A 23,793-nucleotide genomic window follows, 5' to 3' on the forward strand; every position below is an offset into this window, starting at 1 on the left:
CGTTTAGTCACACGCAGCACTAGTGTTGCCTGTGGGCGTGAATAAACCTGAAAAACGGCTACAACCCTGCGGGCCGGTACACCGGAAGACGACTTTCAGAAAGCATTGCCACACACATTGCAAACGATCCTTAGACAAGTAAGCAGTAGTGTTTGCAATGCGCGCGAGCACGCGCCATGTGACAGAGCGCTTGAGAAGGGGGGAAAAGGGGAAAGAAATGGAAAGAAAGAAAGATCCGTCCAGCAAGTCACAACGCAGAATGTTTACGAAAGTGCGCGAATTGTACGAAGGCAATGCAGGACACTGCCTTTGCACATTAGCGTACTTGCGCACTCTGTAGCCGGTTCACAAAAGTGCGAAGACGCTTTGCCGCCACTAGGAACAAGTTAAAAAATTTGAGACGACTACGCGTCCTGTTACTGAACAAATAAATGGCAGCAGGCGAGCAACAATGCTGAATCCGGAAACGAGCCATCCCATCTGAGAATTTCCAAGCTAACGTGGTGAGCGTGTACACGTTCGGGGTCATTCCACGGCCAACTACTGCACGTCGATGGCAAAAAGTCGCACAAGCTGCATCAAGCACGCGATCACAGCCGTCAAGGCCATAATGCGCCAAGCTACGCGACGTATACGGTGCATTACAGCGCGCGCTGCGGCATGCTGAAGGATCAGAAAAAAATGGCTGTGGCTTAGCTAAGGTTAAGCCCAGGATGCGAAGCATACTAGCCTTTATTTTAGTTGTTGAACCACTGTTTAGCCTGGTGAACTGCTGTTGCTTGGCTATATTTGGTTCGGCTAGACGAAGAAACAACTCATGCAGGCGAGCGCACGAGCTGAGACCCGGCTATGTAGCTACGCGGCCGCAAGCGAGCGCACGAGTTGAGCCTCCGCTTTTGCAGCTGTTATGACGTCATATGGTAGCTACGCGGCCGCGCGCGGCGCAGCAAGGAAGAGCGTGGTTGTGCGGCTAGTAGGCTTCGCATAAAGGGTCCATCCAATCCTGGCGAAGGCGAGCTTAGCGCGGCAAGTCCTGCTGGTAACTGCGCAGAACCCGATCTGACAAGCTGCGAAGCGCGAGCTATGTGAATAAACAGGCGTCGGCTAGCCCGCATATCGCTTGGCGTATAAGGCAGAGACGACGTCCCCCGGATAAGGCGCGGAAAAAAAGAAGGCGAGGACAAGGCCACTACTATAACGGCAAAGCCACGAGGAGCCACTTGCGACACACAGACCCCGAACGAGGCGTCGCACAGTGAAGAAGCAGCGGCCCACCGAGGCTTCGCTCAACGGGAACAGGAGCGACTCCAGATGTGCGCCGCCCGCCACATTCGCTCGCAAGTCGACGCCAGCGTCATCACGGCCAATCAGGGCAGAAGGTCTCTTCCTTCAAGAGCACCCACCCCTCTTCCGCGACATCTTCCCTCCGTTCGCGTCGAACCACCAGACGCACGCACACACACGCGAGACGACGGCCTCCAACATTGCCGCGAAGAAAAAGAAGGAACGAAAAAAAAAAAGAGAGAAACACGAAAACCAAAATGCGACCCCGGAGCTGACTTTCCAGTCGTTCCGGCGACTCGGCACCGCCAACATCGCCGCTGGAAAGCCGACGGAAGGCCACGCGAACCCTTCGAGATCAAGTGCGGCGGCAACCGCGCGGCAGAGACCTGTGCCCGTGGCACTGCACCTAGCGACACAAACGCGACCCGCTCCTGTGCGTTTCTTTCCGCTCGACCGCCGAAGGACGACGTCTCGTTTCACGAACCCTGAACCCTCAGACCCTGGCACTTCGACGGCTGCAGCGACCGCACGTCAGGCCGATAAGTGAACGCGAGTCGCCGGCATCGCCTTCCCGTTGGTGCTAGGAGGACGGCGCCAGCTGGACCTTCGCCGTAACGCGCCTCCCTTGAAGCTGTACACGTCAGTTTGGACGCGGCCCGCCCAAGGACTGCTCCTTCGGTCATGACGACCGAGCGCGACGCACTGAGGCTAACTACACGGTCGGTAGGCCTCACGGCCTTCTTCGTGTTGTCGTCGGTCTTCGGCGGGGCGACCGGTGACAGCCGAGAAGGCGGCGGTCCTCCCGAGGCCAGGTCGTACCTCACGCACGACTTCGACCTCTCGTCGACGCTGTGGCAAACGCTGTCCTCGACGTCCCCGTCGGGCCTCGCCGTCACGCTACGCGACGCCCCGCTGAGGCCCCGGTTCAGCCAAGAGCAGGCGCTACTGGAACTACAGTTCACGGGCGACACCACACACGGTCTACGACTGGCGCTCGAGGGCGCCCAGAGAAGACTGCGGTTGAGGTCCACCGACGTCGCCCGAAGAGGCATCGTAAATGGCTCGTCGACGCCGCCGACGTCCTCGGCGGTGGACGTTGCCGGAGTGCCCCGGGAGGTCGTCCTCCTGTTCTCGACGTCCGAAGGACAGCGGGACGCGATGCCAAACACGGACGTCCACGTCTTCCTCGACTGCGAGGTACAGGAGCAGCTCTCTCTCTCGCTTCCCCTGAAGGAGATGGCTCGCCAGTCGACCGGTCTCAGGGTCTATCGAGACAAGAGGATCAAGGTTGACACTGTGCGTGACGTCACGCTGGACAACGTGCTCCGCAGGGCGTCCACGTCCTGCGGCCGACGGGAGGCCCTGACGACGCCGTCGGTGACAGCGCATGACACCAGAAGCAGCAGCAGTAGCGGCCGAATGGCGATGACGTCCGAGGGCGTCGTACACAGCGACGAGGTGTCCGGCGACGTACACTTGCGCGGAGACATCGGTCGCCTAGCGACCCGGGCCCTCATCGATCTCATCGACATGCTGAGCGTAAGCGCCGATTGATTATTCATATTGGTGTTTCATTACGCACTGTCAAGAATACTGTATGTGTCATTTGGTATACCATTACTGCAACTACATTTATACGATATATATATCGCAAATGTTCCAGCGGCGAAAACATGTTTGAGACCTGATATTGGTGTAAGAGCTTTGTTCGCATGTATATAGAAGGCACTCGAAGAAGAAATGAACAGCGCTATCTTTATAGACTGTAAATATTACGCCAAGCTTGTTGTGGTACGTCGAGCTTTGTGTTTACTGATATGTTACCTGCCCGAAGCTCAATTCTATGATTTCGATACTGCATACGGAGAAAATCACTGCCACCAAAGTAGAAACTTCTGTTAATTAGAACTGAGCACCGCAGGACATGGCCATCGTCGCTAAGCTGACTCTCTTACAACACGTGCAGGTTTTTGTCATGATCAATTAAAAAAAACCCGACAGCACTTATACATATCTGCATGACCCACTGAATAAATATGGTTAACCTAATCGCGCAACTGAGCGTAAGTGCTCCAGACCGTAACGTACGCAGTGTAAATGGACAGTTTTGGCTTGCTCGTAAACTTCTTAACGTTTACGGATTCGCGGATCACCGCAGTCGCGGACGGCAATAGCGCACAGCAGCAACGATGGTAACGACATCTGTGACGCTTTGCTCCACTGCAATCCACTTGAATAACTTTCCTGTCGCGTCAGTGGATCGCGTCACAGATCGTAAAATGGGACTGCATGTTCACGAACATGGTCGCTTTCAAAATCGCACCAACGGTTAAGTATAGTATGATAGGCCATTGCAGTATTGGCGTTGCGAGCCCACAGGCCAGCTGCATGGAATGCGTTCCAGCCGCGACTCTCGTCAACACTCTTGCTGTGGGGCTACAGTTCCTCCATGTAGGGAGCCTCGATGCACTCCCTCTAACCGGGGGAGAGGGAGCGCATTCAGGCACCCTCTGATTCGCAAGCCGTCGCCAAAGGCGATGTTGCCGTACACTTCTCCGTATACAACCCGGTATTCTGGAAACTGCAAAAAGTGCACTAACAAGCAAAAACTTCCTACTAAGCTATCGATCGGTATTCAGCGCCTGTTTCTGGGTTCTTCTTCCGTGCATTCTTCGTTCTATGTAGAGGGGCTACCCGAATCGATCGTTTTGTGTGACTGGGCCACAAACGGATTGCATACTCCGTGCCTTTCTCTTTTCTCGACAACCCCGCTGTCCTAACCCCCGGCCGGCCCCCCGCAGGAGTCCAAGAAGGCCATCGAGGTGCAGACGCGAGCCCTCCTGATGCTGACCGAGACGCTGTCCCGCTGTCGCCTCTGCCAGCGGCACCAGGACGACGTGGTCATCAACGTGGGGGCGGCGCCCGCGACTTGCGCGAGCAGGCCCTGCTTCCAGGGCGTGCAATGCATGGACATGCCGCACGGGGACTACCGGTGCGGGCCCTGCCCGTCGGGTTACACGGGCGACGGCGTCCGGTGCCAACCGGTAGACAGGTGCGGCCAGGAGAAGCCCTGCTTCCCGGGGGTACAGTGCCGCAACACCCCCGGAGGGGGCTACCACTGCGGACCGTGTCCGGAGGGATTTCACGTACGCGGTTACGACATGCGCTATTTGATTGATTGGATGACTGATTGACTGATTCGTTAATTTATGAACTGATTGGTAGACTGATAATTCGAAGACGAAAAAAAAAACGCAGCAACTTCGCTACTGAAAAACGAAAAAATACAGACGCTGATGCGTTGCAGTCTGCGTTGCTGTCTTCTATCGGTTCTGTCGCTGCGCTGTTTTTTCTCACAATGTCCCTTAACCAACTAGGCCGACCTGGCGCTTTTATACGATTAATTGTTTCATCGATTGATCGAATGACCGAGCAACGAGGATTACTGATTTACTGACCGACCGGCTGACACATTGACGGAAGGACATACGAACCACCCATTTACTCAGTGAGCGGACCGATCGACCGACGGACTTATTGACGAGGTGACCAACCGGCGGCTTTGACTAACCGACACCGTGAAAGTAGCTGGAAAACAGATGTTATTAACCAGCCGCTGTCCTACCATGCGTCAGCCTTACACTCGCAGGTGCCTGAACGTTGCCTGGTAGTAAACACACCAAGGTAAATATCGCAGAGCTAGGTTTAGTACACGTAGTAACCGACAAAAACGCAAGAGAATGAGCTAAGAATGTAAGAACGGCGGCAAATTATCTTTCTATTTTTTTCTCTCTAACACGCTATGGCCTTTTTTTTTGTCTTTCTTTAACAGTGAAGCTGTTAAGGGTTAGTTTCCTAGGATCGTGTCCTCCGTGTGTTGACACAAACCTCCCCATACGGGGGCCGATACCGAAGATAGTAAAATGCCAGGCCGACCCACGGCGGAGGTGCAGTTCTCCAGTAAGGCGCCTACACACACAGCTTCGCTGGTGATACTTTTTCACATGGAGTGGAAGGGCACTGAGTTTTTTTCTCCTTGTTTATTATATATATATATATATATATATATATATATATATATATATATATATATATATATATATATATAATAAACAAGGAGAAAAAACTCAGTGCCCTATATATATATATATATATATATATATATATATATATATATATATATATATATATATATATATATATAGTCCATGTCGAAAACTATCGTTCCCACGATTTACTATAGGCCCCACCGAGCGCTGGGGCTCCACCACGCGGTCGATTACAGACACCGCGACGCGCCTCCCCGATCCTCGTCCGCGCAGGGCAACGGCACCCACTGCGAGGACGTGGACGAGTGCGACGCGGCCAACCCGTGCTTCCAGGAGGTGGCGTGCGTGAACGAGTCGCCCGGCTTCCGGTGCGGCCCCTGCCCGCGCGGTTACGAGAGCGGCGAGGAGGTGCACCGGGGCGTCGGGCTGGTCTTCGCGCGCTCCTCGCGACAGCAGTGCCGCGACGTGGACGAGTGCGCCGACGGGCGGAACGGCGGATGCGTGCCGAACTCGCGCTGCATCAACACGCAGGGATCGAGGTGGGTTCGTTAGATTATTTATTTTAAAGCGAAAGCTTTACTGCTCGCGAACTTGCGATTTCGCCGTGGCGGTGCTCCGAGGAGGCACATGACGTCACGCCTCGCCGCGAATGTTTCTCTCTCTCTCTCGTTCCCTAGTCGCTACTGCGCATGCGCCACTAGTAGCACCGAGCCACAGGTGCTCCGCCGCAGCGCAGCGTCGCGCCTTTTCGCTGCCGCCGTTTGGTATGACGTCCCATCGCGTTCCTCGTCGTTGCGCTCGCCTCCACTCGCTTCGCCAGCTGCGTCGCACGTCGCATGATAACATGTCGGAGGATTGAAAAGGAGAGCTGGCGTGCGCCGCGACCACAGTTGAGGCGGCAGTATGGACGGCGACAATTCTGATAAGCAGGACGAGGCCTGGAATCGACATCGGAACGAGATGAAGAGGAAGAGAATCACCCAGGAAACGGAGGAACAGCGCGCCGAACGACTGGCTAAATGCCGCAACATAGCTAAACAATCAGACTAACCTGAACTTCCAATCAAGATTAAACCGAGGCTAACCATGCTATCCCTTAGCTTTCGCTACGTATATCCTGGCACAGCCGAACTAAGCCACTGCCTATTTTTTTTTTCAATGCCGCGCGCACCATGGCAGTGTACCGTCGTTCTTCGATGTTACGCCAGACGCGAAACTCTTCGTTAAGAAGTCTCATGGGAGCGCTTGGATTGGAAGCGGACGGAAGCACCGACCGGTCCGCAGTCGAGATACAGTCCTTAAAAAAAAAGCCTATTAGCATTATTTAGAACTGCTATAAACTTTCCGTTTACTTCACTGACAGTCTATTTATATTTGCATTCTAGCAAGATTTGCTACACTGTAGAAAGTCCACGCCCTTGTTTGTCTGATGCTGACGCTGGGGCCATATCGCTTAATAAGACGTTTACATGGGAGCGACAAAAACAGCGCGCTAACATTCAAGTGAGAGGGGGAAGCAACGAAAAGGTAATGAGGTTGACTAGAAGAAAGTCCGGTTTGTTAACCTGCACGAGAAGAAACGGGGAAAAAATTAACTTCAAGAGGTATAAAGTGAGAAAATCAGTAACGTAACGGAAATCGGGGACCACGACAATCTGACGCGGAACGATGTCGCTATCACACCGCCCTCTCTCGCAAGCCTGTAAACAGGGGGAAGCGAACGAACGCTCGGGATGGTTTAAGCGAACGCGCTTGCAATGCGAACACTTGCTCAAAGTATCCGGTGCGCTGACAGTGGCCGGTTGTCAAGCGTCCCAAACGCGGTACGGGCAGCACCTGCCTCTCCGTACTGCATACAACGTAGGCATCTGGTGCACAGAGCGAGATGCGTTGAATTTTCGCTTCGACAAGGGATATGCTCATAGAATAGCTCAAACACGCAAACAACTGGGAAACCGAAACAAAGCAAATGATCGAACGTGTATACTAAGCGTGTCCTTTTCGAAAACAAAAATCATCCATTTGAAAGTTAGCACGCTGTTATTGTCAGTCTTCCTATGTCCGCGTCGCTTGTGCGCTGTGGTCCTGGTCTATAGAGGCCACGTGTTTCAAAGCCCGTGTCGACAGGTCGAACAGCGCGAGATGAAAGGGTCTGGCGACAGTCGCGTCAACTACGGACTACAGAAATTACAACACAGAGGCGCGGGTGTCGCAGTACCGCAACAAGAAAACGAAAGTAGACGTATAAATAATTTCCAATCGTGATTACAAAGACGGCGCCGAATAAAACAACACACGAAGAAGGGGAACACGAGACAGCACGTAGGCGCACTAACAACTCTTTGTTAGTGCGCCTACGTGCTGTCTCGTGTTCCCCTTCTTCGTGTGTTTTATTCGGTGCCGTGTTTGTAATCATGCTTAACCAACTAGCCCACCAACACATGCTCAGTTATTCCAATCGGGACCTTTCTTCAACTGGTGCAATCGGGACGTTTCATTCTTAACCGGAGCAGGGTGTGCGGCGAGTGCCTCCCGGGCTACCTGGGCAACCAGACGGCCGGCTGCCACCCGCGGCCGGGCACCTGCCCCGACGGGACGCTGTGCGACGCGAACGCGGACTGCGTGCCGCCCCGCCCCGGCGGGCAGCACCCCGGCGGCGAGGAGCGGGGCTACTACGGCTGCCGCTGCCGCGTCGGGTGGGCCGGCAACGGACGCCACTGCGGGCCCGACCGGGACCTCGACGGCTGGCCAGAGGTGAGGACGAAGGCGCCCTCTGCCCACGGGTGGCAGCGATGCGGCCCGCTACGGCGTAACAAACACAAACACACACACACACACACACAACCACACACACACACACACACACACACACACACACACACACACACACGCACACACACACCAGAGTCCTAATACCCTTCGTTAGTGGTCACCGAGATCCAGGGCAAGGTGTGCGTAGCCTCCGAGATCGGAAGGGCGGACGTCGCCAGATCTCGGAGGCCATGCCAAGTTTCATATAGGGATGGAAGCTATCGCTACGGGGCGCTACTGAAAGCAACGAGGCTCGCGCTGGCTGCCTGAGGACAGAAACAGAGCGGAGCATATATTCACAACGAGATGAGGCGTGTGTATGCTGCAGAAAGAAACCCGGATACCAATCGGCCCACCATAACGGCATGCGAAGGTATTCACCCAGTTTAAAGAGGAAAAGAACCGCGACTTCAGACGGGACGTGACGAAGGTGTGGATACGATGATCGGTAATTTTCACCGAGTGAGACCCAGTGAGACCCGTAGGTAACGCACGCCTTGCAGAAGCGCTTGGATTTAAAGCGGACGGAAGCATCAACCGGTTAGCTGTCGAGATAAGCAAGAAGGAAGGAAGGAAGGAAAAAGTGGAGAAGGAAAGGTAGGGAGGTTAACCAGTTTGGCTTAACCGGTTTGCTACCCTACACATGGGAGAGGGATGGGGGAGATTAAAGATTAGGAAGGGGGAGAGGGAGAGAGAGCACATAGCACGGCACACACACATCGTCCGTTGGAGTCCATCAATCTGGCATGGTACGCGACGTCACTCTCACAGCCGCTTGTCCAAGAGATAAGCAAGAGACGTTTAGAGTACTATTGGGGAAAAAGAAAATTCAGAGCAGATATTGATACGACCGGATCCGTTACAGGGATAGGTAGCGGTACAAGGTAGATTGAGAAGTTTTGAGGAACATAAAAAAAAGGTTGAGGCATTGTAGGCAAAATGCCAGAATGAAAAATATGTATAGCATACCTCATTAAATGAAGCAGGCTAGCTGACCGCCCCATTTCAAAGGGGATGCAACTAAATCATCACCAGGCTACAATCGCAGCCGGTCCCCGTCGGCCTGCCTTCGCGGTTTCCGTTGCAATGACTCGTTCACGTGGTTTTCCAATCGCCTTTTCGATCTATTTAAATTACTGCGTCTTCCACTCGCTAGCGCGCAATTGATATGTGGGCAAATCCTCGCAGTGAAATGACAGTTTGCACAGCACTCCATTGAAGACAGGATACTCTCTTGTGACTACGTACAGGCAGTGCGAAGGAATCATTGCCGGGGTTGGCGGCGTACTAAGCTCTTGCATAGCGTGACGGAGAAGTTTCGTGAATAAGTTTCCTGACTAGTTAAAAAAAGCAGTAATGGACTCCAGTGGCAGTTTATTTTGAACTCCAGCTTTCTTCAGATCATTCCCCCCTCCCCCAATTTAAGTTGACGGCAGTCTGGCTAAATGCCAGCTATAGGGTCCAACCCCGAGTGACAGTCTAATCGAAGTTGGTGAATTGTACGGCCATATTCCAGACACCTACGGGTGTACCATGTACGACGCTGTAGCAAGGGTTTCAACACGGTTTGTAAGGCAGGCCCACACTGGAGGCAGTGTAGCAAACCAGAAACCTCGCCTCTAGTTAAACTCCCTGCATTTCCTCTCTCCATCTATTATTATTATTATTAATTTTAACGCCATGACGACTTCCTCGCGTCGGCAACATTTTGCGTGCCTTTCGTTACAACTTCGGGGGGGGGGGGGGGGGAGTGAAGTTATATGCTCCTCCAGTGCCGCACTGCGCGGGGGACGGACGTACGGGCACTTGTAACTCTCTGCTTTGTTCCCAGTGCAAAGCTTTGTTAATTCTCAAGAACTGCAGGAGAGGCGAGAAGCGAAGAAGGAAAGGGAACAAATAGAGAGGACCCCTTTGAGTAGAGCAACGAGTTCGCGCCAGTTGTGCGCCCAGCCGTCAAACGTTTACAGTCGCGCCGTTCCGTAGGAGTCCACCTAGTGGACTGTCCAATGGATGCAGCTGTACGAGCGAAGAGGAGACGAGCGGCCCCAGCCAATCAGCAGCGGCCGAAACGGACAGTCCGCTAGGTGGACTCCCATAGAATACCAGAATACCTTCCCAGCAGAGCTACAATTACACACACAATCCATGCAAGAGGAGGCTGCACGTGAGCAATGACATTCTCTCGTTATACGGGGTTCCTCAAACAAAACGTACGGCCAGCTGGGAACGCAAGCACAGTTCCACGCTTGCGTCTCCCGTGTCGAAGTCCATCCGGAAAACCGAACCCGCGACCTTTCGTGCCCGGCGCAAAGCGATCCCGCATACATACATATCGTGCTAAACAAGAGAGCTTTAGGTTAGGGGACGCACGCGGCTTGCGTGCGCAAGAGCTAGGGTCCACGGTACTGCGCATGCGCAGACGGTTAGGGGATGCACGCGGCTTGCGTCCCCTAACCTAAAAATCTCTACTGAGCTGCACTTCGGCGTTCGCTCCCAGGTGGCGCTGCCCTGCAGACAGGCCCGCTGCCGTCCGGACAACTGTCCGGGCACCCCGAACTCCGGCCAGGAGGACGCCGACGGCGACGGCCAGGGCGACGCCTGCGACGACGACGCGGACAACGACGGCGTGCCCAACAACCCGGACAACTGCCCGCTGGCCGCCAACCCGGGGCAGGAGGACAACGACCCGGACGGACCCGACCACCAGGCGAGTTCGCGATGGCGCCCGGTCGTTCCTCGCGCTGAACGGCTTAAATACAAATTTGGGGGATCTTTTTTTCAATTACGTGCCAAGAAAAAAAAAACACGATCTGATTACGAAGCGCGCCGTAGTGGCGGAGGGCATTCCAGTTATTTAAGCTTTGACCCCCTGCGGTTATTTATACCCCTGGGTCAAGCGGGCAAGTTAAGTGCACTTACGGAGAGTGCACTCGGTTTTAAATGCGCTTTCTCAAATCTAAACGTCGCAAGTGGAGCGTATTCGCAGAAGAGTGCACTCCGGTTGGAGTGCGTTGACGGAAAGGCACTTTGCTGGTCGAGTGCGTAGCCTCGCCGCCAGCGATTTCGACGATACAAGATGTAATGCATAGCAAAAGTGCACAGAAGTTCATTCTAGCTGTTGAACAGCTTCTAACAAAATAATGGAAACAGAACTCGCTGATACTCTGTTCTAGCAGGATCAAATGCCTCCTCGTCGCACGCCTCCATCCGATTCTGGATTGGCTAGGCATTTGTCTTGGCCGGCCTTGACTTGTAACGCTCTTATGATAAAAGTATTTTCGTTTCTTGTTGAGTGAAAATAGATTAAGATTGTTTTTTTTTATTTATAATAGAACTAAAGCAATCGCCTTTTAGTATGTTTCTTTATTTTAATCTAGGTCTTCCAAAAACATGATTTTAGTCTGTCGCCATTTTTTTTTAGTGCGAGTGCGCTTTGTTTTACCGTTTAGCACCGCGTAGCCTAAAGTGTCACTCAAGGTCCCGAAGTGCACTCCCCGTAAGCGCACTTAACTTGCCCGCTTGACAGAGGTATTAATTGTGCGGTTGAAATGGAAGAATGAAGTACACGAGCGTTTCTTTTTTTTCTCGTATTTCGTCCCCATCGACGCTCATTTCGATTTAAATCGTAATGTGTTTCGACTCACCTCATGCAAACGGCGCTACGAATTTGAAAAAAAAAGAAACAGAAACAGGTTTAGAAAAGTGATTCGAGACTCAACGCTATACCATTGCGCCCAAGCATATACCCACGCATAAAGGAGAGGGAATGGTTGTGCATGCAGCGTGTAACGACGAAACAGAAAGAAAGAAAAATGAAAGAATGACGAAATGACATGAATGAAAGAAATGAAAGAAAGAATGACGAGGCCGAACAGCGCCTTTGATCAGCCGCAGCGACCGAAGCAAACCAAGGAGAAAATGAAAAAAAAAAGAAAATAAAAAAGGAATAGACGCCTCGTGTTGGCACCAACGATCGCGCCAACGATCGATGCCTACCATGCATGACCCGAGAAGGAATCGACTTTCGTCCAGGTACCCGCTCGGACCGCCGGCCAGCTCCCATGGGTGCAGTTTGCGCGCGTGGGGCGTCCGGAGTTTTTGTATTTATTAATAAGAAAGCATTAATACGTCCCGAGAGTCAAATAAAACCGGCGTTTTCCGCAACGAGTGCTAACAAAGATAATCACTATCAGTGACGTAAGCGGTAATACAGAATTAAAGTTAGAACAAGTCAAAGCGAGTTAGGGCGAAGTCAATGACGACGACGGCGAAGTGAAGTGGATTAAGGTGGATTAAAGTAGACAAAGGTGGATTAAGGTTGGGACAAATTGGAGCGAGGTGGATTAAGGCAGAGCTGCGAAGGACACGTGACCGCGCGCGACGTCACGTGTCGCGGACGTAACCAATTAGAGAAGTCGTAATGTTCTCGCATTCAAATCGCGTAAGAGTACTTAATGAGAGGCCGTCCATTTTCAACGTGCACGTCACGTTCGAACACCGACGGCAGCGCCACTCTAAAGCGCGCCGACTTTTACAAACGCGCACATTTTTCATGTATACGTGTAGTTTGCACAGCAAACATTTTTTTCGCGCTCTCAAGGATGCCGGCTTTCCCGTCACTGAACAACCTTGCCCTTAAAAGTGCTCTTCAAAAAGTTATTGTGCATGGCCGGAGCAGCTTAGCGCTATTCTTTTGAACAGAAAAGTCTACAATCATTGCATTTCCCACCGCTGTACTGGCGCACATGGAGCAACACTTAAACTGATCCTTAACAAAGCGATGGTTGTTAATGTTTAAGTTCACTTGCCACAAGAAGTCGCCAAAAACGAAAACTTCATTTGCCACCATCCCAGAAAGCCCAGAAATATTTACTGCGTAGCTTTCTCTGCGCCAAATAACGGTACAACACTCTTAAATAATGGTGTTTAGTCATGAATAATGACATTAGGAGGTGCAAAGTAATGCCAAAAGCCTGCATCAATCGGGCGAAAATTTTTATGGCAACGCACCAACAACATATTGTGGCGGCGAGTTTCACGTTGCATGTTACAGCGTGCATAACGTGACGCCTGACGGAACTGAAGTTGATGCGCTGTTGCTCCTGCAAATTTTAAACAGACTGATGCTGCCTCCTCATTCAACGAAGTATAACCAACACCGCTTAATTAAGCACGCGAGGCTGTTACGATTATTTCAGATGATGCGGCGGTTACATTCAAGAGGTTTAAAATGCGCAGCTCTTATATTGTGTATTTTTTGTTATAATGCAAGCTTAAAAGTGTAGAGCACAGAGTTCTAGCTTGTCCTTAAACCTATTACCACTTACGGAATACCAAAGACGTAGACGCCAGAAGGACCGTTGGTGGCGCCATCTCGTGACGTTGAGTTCTAGCGTAGCGCACAAGTCCATTATTGCATTGAGCGCGGTTATGTGTGCTACACTCGGTTGCTGGTGCAAAGGAGTCGCCAACAGCATAATCGTGGATGTTTGTCTTCCTTATCATCCTTCGACGGAAACAACGTTAAAATAAACGTTTTTTTTTTATATATATAACGCTTGGTGGTTTCACAAAACACCGCAAGACGTCTACGGTAAAAACCGTGACGCGCTATACTTACACGGTCAAACTCCCTAATATGTGAAAGGCGAACGCCTCGTCGATATTAAGGAAAATTAGGAACAGGAGACCCAAAGTTGGGGGGTCGCTATCGGGCAAGCGTACTAAAGAAAGGTGAAGAAAGTATGTCGGTCTGCGAAACGGGAGAAGACCGCACACTTACAGCTCTCACGCTTTCGTCATACTCGGCTCAGGAACAGAGGCTGAGGGGACGGCGGTGGAGAAGAGGGAGAGAGAAGCATGAACGAGTTCAGAACCTCAGTTGCGGTCCATTCCCGTCGTAGACACTAAACGGCGCGCCTCGCGTAAAGCACTCAATAAGAGCGAATGTTCAACGGCAAATCTGCTTGTTACGCATGCACACGCCATATTCGAATCCGCACCCTCCTCACGAGTGATCGTTGCCTAATAAAACGAATTCGGTGCGCCCTTTCATGTTCCTCAATGGGGGAGGACAGGTGCCACCTGGCGCGAGAAACTGGCTGCAGGACGTCTAGCGGTTGTACACATGTGGAAGAGCCTCGCATAGTGGGAGCCGATCGATATCGCCGCACGCATCGGTCGTGGAGAGAGAGGGGGGAGAGAGAGAGAGAGAGAGAGAGAGCGCGATCGCGACCACTGCCGTGAAGTCAATTACGAGCGCGCTAGCTCACGCGACTGTCGAGGCGGAAACGAGATTCTCGCGTGAGAAGAAGGAAAAAAATGGGGGGGGGGGAACAATCCGTCGCCCCTGGCGCACTTCCAGTAAGTGGAAAACTACGAGCACGAGCAGGGCGCGCGTGCAACCATGCACGGACGGGTCGGCGACGCCGCGGACAAAGGGCAGACGCTGGTCGTTGCACGCCCGTTTTCGGAGGCACTGTATTTGTTTGATTGATTGATTGATTGATTGATTGATTGATTGATTGATTGATTGATTGATTGATTGTCTTTTATTCTGAAAAAAAAAGGAAGGTATTATGGAGAAGTGTACGCAAACATCTGGATCTGCAAAGCGAATGGCTTGTTCGGGTCCATTCATTCTTTACGTTGGGAAAACCACAAACAGGTAATGAAGCATGGATATATCAGACTACATGTAGCTAACTACAACTAAACGTTTCATATACATTCTTTTGTTTACATGCAAGTTAGGATAGTATTCATTATCAACAGGAAAGTTCTTAGTTTCGTTATTCGCCGCATTGGAAGTCACTACCATACAACTCTGAAAAAAAAAAGTTTTTTCTTTAATAAACATAGTCACGGGTTTAATAAATTTGCCTTCCGAGGAAATTCCCACCCGCCAGCAGAGCTTGCCAGAACCTCTGCCTACATTCCAAAAGATCACGGCCGTCGCATCCTCGTTAACGCGACACGCCGAAGCGTGGTTCTGCAAGCCCAGACGCTCTTAACGATAGCTGTACTTGGAAAGATTGGTCGCGCTTTCTAGACGATCACAAGGAAGAAGACAGGACAGAAGACAGTTGCGCCTGTCCTGTCTTCTTCCTTGTGATCGTCTAGAAAGCGCAATCAATCTTTCCAAGTACAATGAACCAACTTGCCCAACAAAGCATTCTGCGATAGCTGTACGTCACGTGTTCTCTGCGCCCCCGCTCGCACTTCCGCAGGGCGACGCGTGCGACAACTGCCCCCTGGTGTCCAACCCGGACCAGACGGACTCGGACGGCGACGGGCGGGGCGACGTCTGCGACGGGGACGCCGACGACGACGGCGTACCCAACGAGCGCGACAACTGTCCCACGGTGCGGAACAGGGACCAGGCCGACAGCGACGGGGACCGGCTCGGCGACGCCTGCGACAACTGCCCCAGGGTGTCGAACTACGACCAGGTGGGTCGGCGCACGCGCGGGCCAGCCACGCCACCACCCCACAAAACGCGTGTGGGCACGTGCGCAAAGGCTCGCGGGAGAGCCAAGCAAACGACCCTCCGTCACGAGTGAAGGGCAAGATATAGTCCGGCGTAACGCGCGCGCGCGGCCACGCGCGTCGCGGTTAAGCGACGTCGGTGAAAAGCGCGCACTCTACAGTCCGGCGTCACGGCGTAGCCGGCGTGCCCAGGCGCGCTTGGCGAGCACAACGGCGCCGGCGCGGACATAGAGCGTGTTCTATTTCACGCGGCTGCCGCTAGACCAGAATGCACTGCGCGCTGCAGCGGCAGCGAGCAGATGGCAGAATGGCGGCCTGCGGTGCGCGTACTGACAGTGCGGCTGTGGTTTTTTCAACATCCGTGCGGGATGACAGCGCGAGTGAGGACGCCAGCTTGAAGCGATTTGCAACCTTCCATGCGTGTACGATGTGAAACGCATGGACTACCGCGACACAGAGCGCAAGAACAACGCGTGGGAAGCTATACGAAAGCAGTGTGGTCTCGCCACAGGTAAGCTCCTGTACTAGCTGGTGGTAGTCGCCGAGTTGAGGGCGCTTGTCGAATAGCTTTCGCATGTACATACATGGTCCGCTTCCGTTTTTGACGTAGCCGAAATACTAGCAATATGAGTGCGATGTTCTGGCTGTCAGGCACGGCGGCCGCATTTCGATGGGGGCGAAATGCGAAAAACACCCGTGTGCTTAGATTTAGGTACACGTTAAAGAACCCCAGGTCAGAAAGAAAGTGGTTTTCGCACGTAAAACCTTATGTTTTTTTTTTCTTTTCTGGCTGTCAGGACAAGTTAACGCCATCCCGCAAAAGTTTTCATTTTAGCGCACAAACAGCGCGCGGAACCAGAAGCGCGCGCGCTACCCGAACGACGCGCATGCGCCATGTAAACAGCTGTTCGCTGCGGCGAAGTTGCGCTCCCGGACGCACAGATGGCGCCAGCCTCGAGCTGCGCGCGCACGCCGAACTCTAGAGGAAGCAAATTTCTTGCACCCCTGGCGTCGCTAGCGCAGCGTATCCGACTTCGCCTGCCGCGGCCTGGCGCGCCGAGAACGCCGGACTATATCTTGGCCTTGACGGTAACGATCGACAAGTTGCCGCGAGGCGTGGTTCATACGAGCTGGGTCGAGACCCATGGCTTCGCCCTTGTCCAATTCCACGCCAGCGTTACGTCGTCTACAGGTGAAAAATAGGTGCAAGGACTTTCTGATTCGCCCTCATGGGAACACGCCGCCCATATGGGAACATACCGTGAACAATAGGGGATGAACAATGCTCGCTCCCTCTGAAATGGTGGGCGAAAATTCGATATGCGGACCTCTATCGAAAGACTAACAAAGAATGTCTTGCGGCAGCACAGAACACATGCGCCGTAATGCGAAACCGTTTCCTTGGATAAAGACATGCGCTGAGAGAAAAAAGAAAGACGTCTTGTATAGGAGCTATAGAATGACAAGGCATTTCTAGAAGGGTTGCACTAACGAATATGGCTTCCTAGAGCAACGCCACCACTTTGCGCGCGAAGCCAATCAACTATGCGCAAAACGCTGCAGGTGGACACGGACCGCGACCTGGTGGGCGACGCCTGCGACGACAACATCGACCGGGACAGGGACGGCGTCCAGGACAACCGGGACAACTGCCCCGACGACCCGAACGCGGACCAACTGGACACCGACGCGGACGGAGACGGGGACGCCTGCGACTTCGACAAGGACAACGACGGCGTGCCCGACAGCCAGGTCAGTGGACAAGAACCTTCGGGACAGCGGGCTGTATTTAGATAGTCAAACTTCACGTTTTGTCGCAGTCGACAAGCAACTACTACACATCCTCACTTTCAATCTTCCATTACTTGTTTGAGAGAGCGCCGAGAACTACATTACGCCAGCAACTCCAGTGCGCGTCATTTTCTCTCTATACTTCTCTTGATGTTTCCCTCCTCTTCCCCCGTGCAGGGTAGTAAACCGCACTCTGACATGGTTAACCTTCCTGGGTTTCGTTAATCCGTTTGTTCGTGCTCGTCTCTCTCTCTCTCTCTCTATCTCCACCCGTGCAAGGTAGCAAACCGGAACTACCTCTGGTTAACTCCCAGCCTTTCTATGCATCATTCTCTCTCTCTCTCTTTCTCTCGTTTATCCTCATTTCCTAATCTAAATGTAAAATCTGTAAATGTAATGTAAATCTAATGTAAAATCTAAATCTAAATGTAAAACATTTAGAGTATCTGCTATCTAACCTTCTCCAACAGAAAATCGTACGCAGAGCGCTTTGGTAATTTTTTCAACGTTATTAGCGAAGTGTGCCACAAGTAAAGAAACAAAATTACACTGAACCGAAGTTCTCACGCGCATTTCAATAACACCGCCGACTCTTGCCTCGAAAGATGAGGATTTGCGATATCGCGTTCTGTTTAACGATAACGCTTGCATATCGAACATGGCTAGTATACAGCTTTTCGCTAACAGCGGTATTGAATTATGCTGCGTGAAATATTGTTTTTAAATCCAGTAACCTCTGGCAACCAAATTCCAAGGGGAAAAGCTGTGGACGTAACGTTGTTGAAGTAACGCTTAGTGAAAGAGTATATAGCCTTGAAATATACAGTCAATAAAGCCTTGCGATCATTCCATGTCGTCACCAGCGTTGTCACACACATAGACACCCACAGTACCTGGGTGTTGCTCTGCGTGAAACGCGAAGCACCGGGTGTCACGCTACACGAAACGCGAAGCACCCGCACACACACAGAACTGCTTCGTGCTCGAGTGTGCGTGTGTGTTTTTGTGAGGGGTTGTAGGGTAGGGAGTTGGGGGTTAAGTTAACCGATTCGTGGCACCCGACACGCAAACCCGAAACCAGACACAAACGCGACACACAGAGCGTTCGCTTGAGTCTTGCTTGCCTCGCCTTCAACATCTGTGTTCCACGCTTCGCCGTTAGCGGTGTTTCCAGTATCTACCACGTGAAGCGGACGCATCGTTTTATGTGGTTCTCGTTTCAAGTTTGTGTTGTCCCCCTTCGAACATTTAAGCACGACCGATTCGCGTATAGTAACTAGCTTAAGGACGGTCTGCGCGTTTCATCTTTCTTTCCCCCTCGCGACGCCCAAGGACAACTGCGCCCTGGTGCCGAACCCGGACCAGCGGGACACGAACCGCACCGGGGTCGGGGACGCCTGCCGCGACGACTTCGACGGCGACTCGGTGCCGGACGCCCTGGACGTGTGTCCGGACAACCGGCGGGTGTACGCGACCGACTTCCGCGCCTACCAGACGGTGGTGCTCGACCCGGAGGGAGACTCGCAGATAGACCCCCACTGGGTGGTCTACAACAAGGGCGCCGAGATCGTGCAGACCATGAACTCGGACCCGGGGCTGGCCGTGGGCTTCCAGCACTTCGGGGGCGTCGACTTCGAAGGTGAGAGTTCCCCCACCGGATCTACCGTATTTACTCGATTCTAAGCACCCCCTTTTTCTCATGATCGCGATGCCCAAAGTGAGGGGGGGTGCTTAGATTCGAAAAATCTGGAATGACACCCCCCCCCCTCCCCATTTTCGCTGAGACATCACGACGAGACGGGTGCGAGAAATAACATTTTATTTCTCAAACATCCAAAAGAAAAATCGGTGCAGACAGTGAGCCCACCGCTCGTGTCGGATGCTTAGTCACTATCACTGCCACTCACGAGTCCGCGCGGCTCTGCAGTCCGGCTGTGCGGCAAGATCGCGCCGCGGACGCCGTTCCACCTCGGGACTCCGACGGCTCCGGCTCGATGAGAGAGTGAGCAAGCGCGCTTGGCGGTCTTGGCTACGCGCTCTTCCTAACAAATAGGGGGGTGCTTAGATTCGCATGCAAACTTTTTTTCCAAATTCTTTCGCGAAAGTAGAGGGGGGTGCTTAGAATCGCGAAAATACGGTAATATATCGATCGCACACATAAAAACAAAAGGTGTTCCGTGCTCAAATGGAGTGTGCCCCGACTTGCAAAACCACGCGTTTAGCCGTACTGGCTAGAGAAACGACTGTCGTGGACCCATTGACGTTCAGTAAGGATTTATGGAGGGAAAAAAAAGAGCGCGAAAATTAGGGTACGGACGCAAGAAAAACAATCTGTATGACAAGCGCTGGCTTTGAACTGATTTGATACTTTCCACCCAGAAGTAATTCGATCAGCTGTCAGTCTTGTAAGTTTCAATAACGACTCGGCTTTCGCCTGAAGTCGCCAGGCGGGACAGATCCCGTTTCGAGGAGAGATAAAACATGGTTATCGAACGCCTGCACTCCGGTGCATAATGACTTAAGGACGGCCCTGGTAGGACACCAGGGTCAAAAAAATCAAATCAAGCTATGGCGTTTACCATGCCAAAGCAACACAATGGCTATGTATAAAAACAAAAGCACCCTGAAGCGCCAGCGTGTCACGTGCAAGAAGTCGCACTATCGCTGGAACCAGCGCAGAACTTGAGGAATGCAATCGATTTCTCTACAGTCGTTCGTCGCTGCGCGAGAGACAGCCTCCCCCCCCACCACCACCACTATTCTTTCTTTCTTTCTTTCTTTCTTTCTTTCTTTCTTTCTTTCTTTCTTTCTTTCTTTCTTTCTTTCTTTCTTTCTTGTGCTCCCGAAGATGAGAGAGGCAGAGGAGACCGCGCGGCGCCTCCAAGGACCACTGTGCTATAGACAGAGTTCGCTGCTTGTGCTTCTTTCCTGGTTCCTTTTTCTTTGCTTTGCTTCTTCGGTGCTCCGTAAACACAGCTGCATGCTAGCTCCTGTTACCCTCGCCGCTCACTTCCCGGGCACGCAGCGTTTGCCAGCCCCCGAAACTGCTCGCGTCACCGCCTTGAGGGGGTTGCACTTGAAACCTCTCGTCATTCGAGTGGGCTCGCCGAGACCGGCATCGGCAGCTGTCGCGGGACTCTAAGCGCCAAACACGTGCAGGCGCGTCACGTGTGCCCAAACCGCGACAGATGTGCGCGGACTGTGGACAAGCTTGTCGAGTGTGCAGGTGGTCGCCGATACCGGTACATGGAGTGTGGTGCTCTTCTTTTAAATTACTTTCTTCATGTGTATAGACCAAAGTGAAACGCCTAAGAGGTCTAGATGTGATGAACTACTATTCGAGAATTATCGAGTCATTTGCCAGAAAGCGGCCGGTTGTGTAACTAAGCTGGGCGCCAATCTTTCATTACGTCAGTGTGACGTCACGGACCTCGCAGTACTTTTCCGTGCAGAGGCCGACTTTGGCGCAGCAAATTAAAAGCTTTCGGAACTCGCTAGCTTCGGACCTAAGTTTCTGTCAAAATGCAGACAATATCTTTGCCGATATACAGGACGACCAAGCTAACTTTAGCCAGGCTGTTCACAAAGGAAAAAGAAAGACGTAAGAAAAGCACGACGCGAGATACAATTTGAAGACGCGCGGTGTTCGGTTGTCAGACCTCTGACGACCGAGCATCATAGGCCTTATAATCGCATCTTGTATGGTGAATTTTAATCTTTTCTTTCGCTTGGCTAACGTTAGCTGGGACATACGGTACAAACGAATAACTGGACCCGAGCAGACGCTGTCACAACTAATGGTGTCATCAGTGACGTCATCACAGATCAGTGCTCGCCGCCAACATTTACTTGCGTCTCACCAAGCGTCCTCTCCTGACAAGAGTGATCGCTCTGCTACTGTAGAAAGGTGTATTATTATTATTATTATTATTATTATTATTATTATTATTATTATTATTATTATTATTATTATTACTACATGCTGCTGGGGACGCCTAAATTGGTTGCGTTGTGACCCAACTGCGCAGCCTCCAAAATCGGCACACGTTCTAAGGCACATTAAAACATTGCGGGGCGCATATCACTCCACTGAAACGTTCCGCATGTCCTTCCAATCATTCTACACGCTTTCCGTATAATAATAATAATAATATATGGGGTTTTACGTGCCAAAACCACTTTCTGATTATGAGGCACGCCGTAGTGGGGGACTCCGGAAATTTCGACCACCTGGGGTTCTTTAACGTGCACCTAAATCCAAGTACACGGGTGTTTTCGCATTTCGCCCCCATCGAAATGCGGCCGCCGTGGCCGGGATTCGATCCCGCGACCTCGTACTCAGCAGCCTAACACCATAGCCACTGAGCAACCGCGGCGGGTACGCTTTCCGTATAATTCTTGCGGAATTTATATGGACGCCAGGTCAATCTCTTGTAATTTCCATAATCATCGTACGGAAAACACAAGGAGTGCATACCGTATTTGAGTGTATACAGGTACGTTTAAGTAAGACACGCAGACGGATCGGCCCACCAAGTCACGCACTCTGACCGCACTGTCTTCAGGATCGGCAACCGCAAGACAACCGTCCAGGCAACGGGGGCGGGGGAGACTCAAAGAAACTTCCGCTTCATACGTTTGCTCCCCCCCTCCCCCATTTGTAGCGTCATTTTAAGGCTCGCACGACACGAACAAAAGCGGAGGCGAGGGGGACTAATTAAATAAAGAGCGCTCGCGCGGCTGCGCAGGCACCTTCTTCGTGGACACCGAGGTGGACGACGACTACGTGGGCTTCGTGTTCGGCTACCAGGACAACGGCCACTTCTACGCCGTCATGTGGAAGAAGAGCAGCCAGACGTACTGGCAGGCGACCCCGTTCCGGGCCGTGGCCGAGCCCGGCATACAGCTCAAGCTCGTCCACTCGGACACCGGGCCGGGCGAGACGCTCCGCAACGCGCTCTGGCACACCGGCCACACGCCGGGGCAGGTATGCGCGGGCGCCGTCATTTGTGATAAACGCGAAACGCGTTCCTCTCCGAGCAGCGAGACGTGGACGCCATGCGCTCATTCGGACGTCCCGTCCCGACTTCGAAAAGAGTGTTTTACCGAGGAATTATGCGACGATGTTATAAGAGAAAAATAAGCTAAGCTGCATTAGTAATTTAGCCTTCTATAATGCTAAGCTGCCTTAGTAATTTAGCCTTCTAGAATGCTAAGCTGCATTGGTAATTTACCCTTCTAGAATGCTAAGCTGCATTAGTAATTTACCCTTCTAGAATGCTCAGTGCTTACTCTCTCCATTTTTCCCTCTTTCTATGCCCCTTTCCTCCACCCGTAGTGTAGGGTAACAAACCGGGTGCTCTTCTGGTTAACCTCCCTGCCTTTCCTGTCCCTGCTTCCCTCTCTCTCTCTCTAGAATGCTGAAGAAAGGAAGAAAAAAGGGGGGAGGGGGCGAACCGGGGGCAAATTTATAAAGGAAAGGAATTGGAAACTCGGTGTTCGTTTTCCCTTCTAATAATCGACTTACTACGCCGAAACTAACCAAAGTGGAGCTTTCAAAGACTACTCCATCGGTTCAACTTATGTGTTCCTTCAATCGTGACGGCATATTTTGGGGGGGCGGGGACGCGTTCGGCGCAGGTGCGCCTCCTGTGGCGCGACCCCCGCAACGAGGGCTGGAAGGAGAAGGTGGCCTACCGCTGGCTGCTGCTGCACCGCCCGGAGCTGGGCCTCATCCGGCTGCGCATCTTCGAGAGCGACCAGATGGTCGCCGACTCGGGGAACATCTACGACTCGGCGCTTCGGGGCGGGCGGCTGGGCGTGTTCTGCTTCTCGCAGGAGGCCATCATCTGGTCGGACCTGGTGTACCGTTGCAACGAGGCGCTGCCGGACGCCGCCTACCGGGACCTGCCGCCGGAGCTGAGGAAGAAGGCGCGCCGGGACAACGTCACGCCGTCGCAGGTGCCGCTGGGACCGGTCGTCTTCAACGACAACATGGTCTAGCTTTCTCTAGAAGCAAGACGCTCGGAGGAGAAGAGTCCCGGAAGGAAGGCCTCGCGCAGTCCTTCTCCTCCTCCTCCGCGTTTCCATGCGGCTACACCACGCGGGGGTAGTCTTCAACGACAGCATGGTCTAGCTTCTCTGCAAGACGGTCGGAGGAGAAGAGTCCCGGAAGGAGGGCCTCGCGCAGTCCATCACCTCCTCCTTTGCCACGTTTTCATGCGGCTACACCGCGCGGGAATAATAATAATAATAAAAACGACTTTTCAGAAACAGTCGTCGGCCATGTCACGCTCAATCACGAAGGTCTTCGTTCTAGGTCTCCGAAGCTGGGGCAACGAATTCACCAGGCCCATCGACGAGCACGTGC

At 52.5% G+C, this 23,793-nt stretch overlaps 2 protein-coding genes across 3 annotated transcripts in view; one reads left to right on the forward strand and one right to left on the reverse strand.

Annotated features, from left to right (window-relative positions):
* The window catches only part of jing (AE binding protein 2 jing), a 177,947-nt gene that overhangs the window by 80,853 nt on the left and 73,301 nt on the right, over positions 1–23,793 (reverse strand). The window lies entirely within an intron of this gene.
* On the forward strand, positions 1,326–23,670 carry Tsp (Thrombospondin). Its single transcript, XM_065439357.2, has 10 exons — positions 1,326–2,823; positions 4,086–4,430; positions 5,607–5,872; positions 7,847–8,087; positions 10,642–10,851; positions 15,374–15,595; positions 17,196–17,384; positions 18,756–19,062; positions 22,172–22,410; positions 23,064–23,670. The coding sequence occupies exons 1-10, from the start codon at positions 1,966–1,968 to the stop codon at positions 23,424–23,426; spliced, it is 3,240 nt and encodes a 1,079-aa protein (XP_065295429.1). The 5' UTR covers positions 1,326–1,965; the 3' UTR covers positions 23,427–23,670.

The sequence above is a fragment of the Dermacentor albipictus genome, chromosome 10 (genome assembly GCF_038994185.2).
Source record: "Dermacentor albipictus isolate Rhodes 1998 colony chromosome 10, USDA_Dalb.pri_finalv2, whole genome shotgun sequence".
NCBI lineage: Eukaryota > Metazoa > Arthropoda > Arachnida > Ixodida > Ixodidae > Dermacentor > Dermacentor albipictus.

What these genes read in the sequence shown, in the direction of transcription:
- Tsp (XM_065439357.2), top strand. Translation starts at nt 1,966, where the DNA reads ATGACGACCGAGCGCGACGCACTGAGGCTAACTACACGGTCGGTAGGC. An exon ending in ACCTCGACGGCTGGCCAGAG is followed by an intron (nt 8,088 to 10,641) that starts GTGAGGACGAAG and finishes GTTCGCTCCCAG; the next exon opens with GTGGCGCTGCCCTGCAGACA. An exon ending in CGGACGGACCCGACCACCAG is followed by an intron (nt 10,852 to 15,373) that starts GCGAGTTCGCGA and finishes GCACTTCCGCAG; the next exon opens with GGCGACGCGTGCGACAACTG.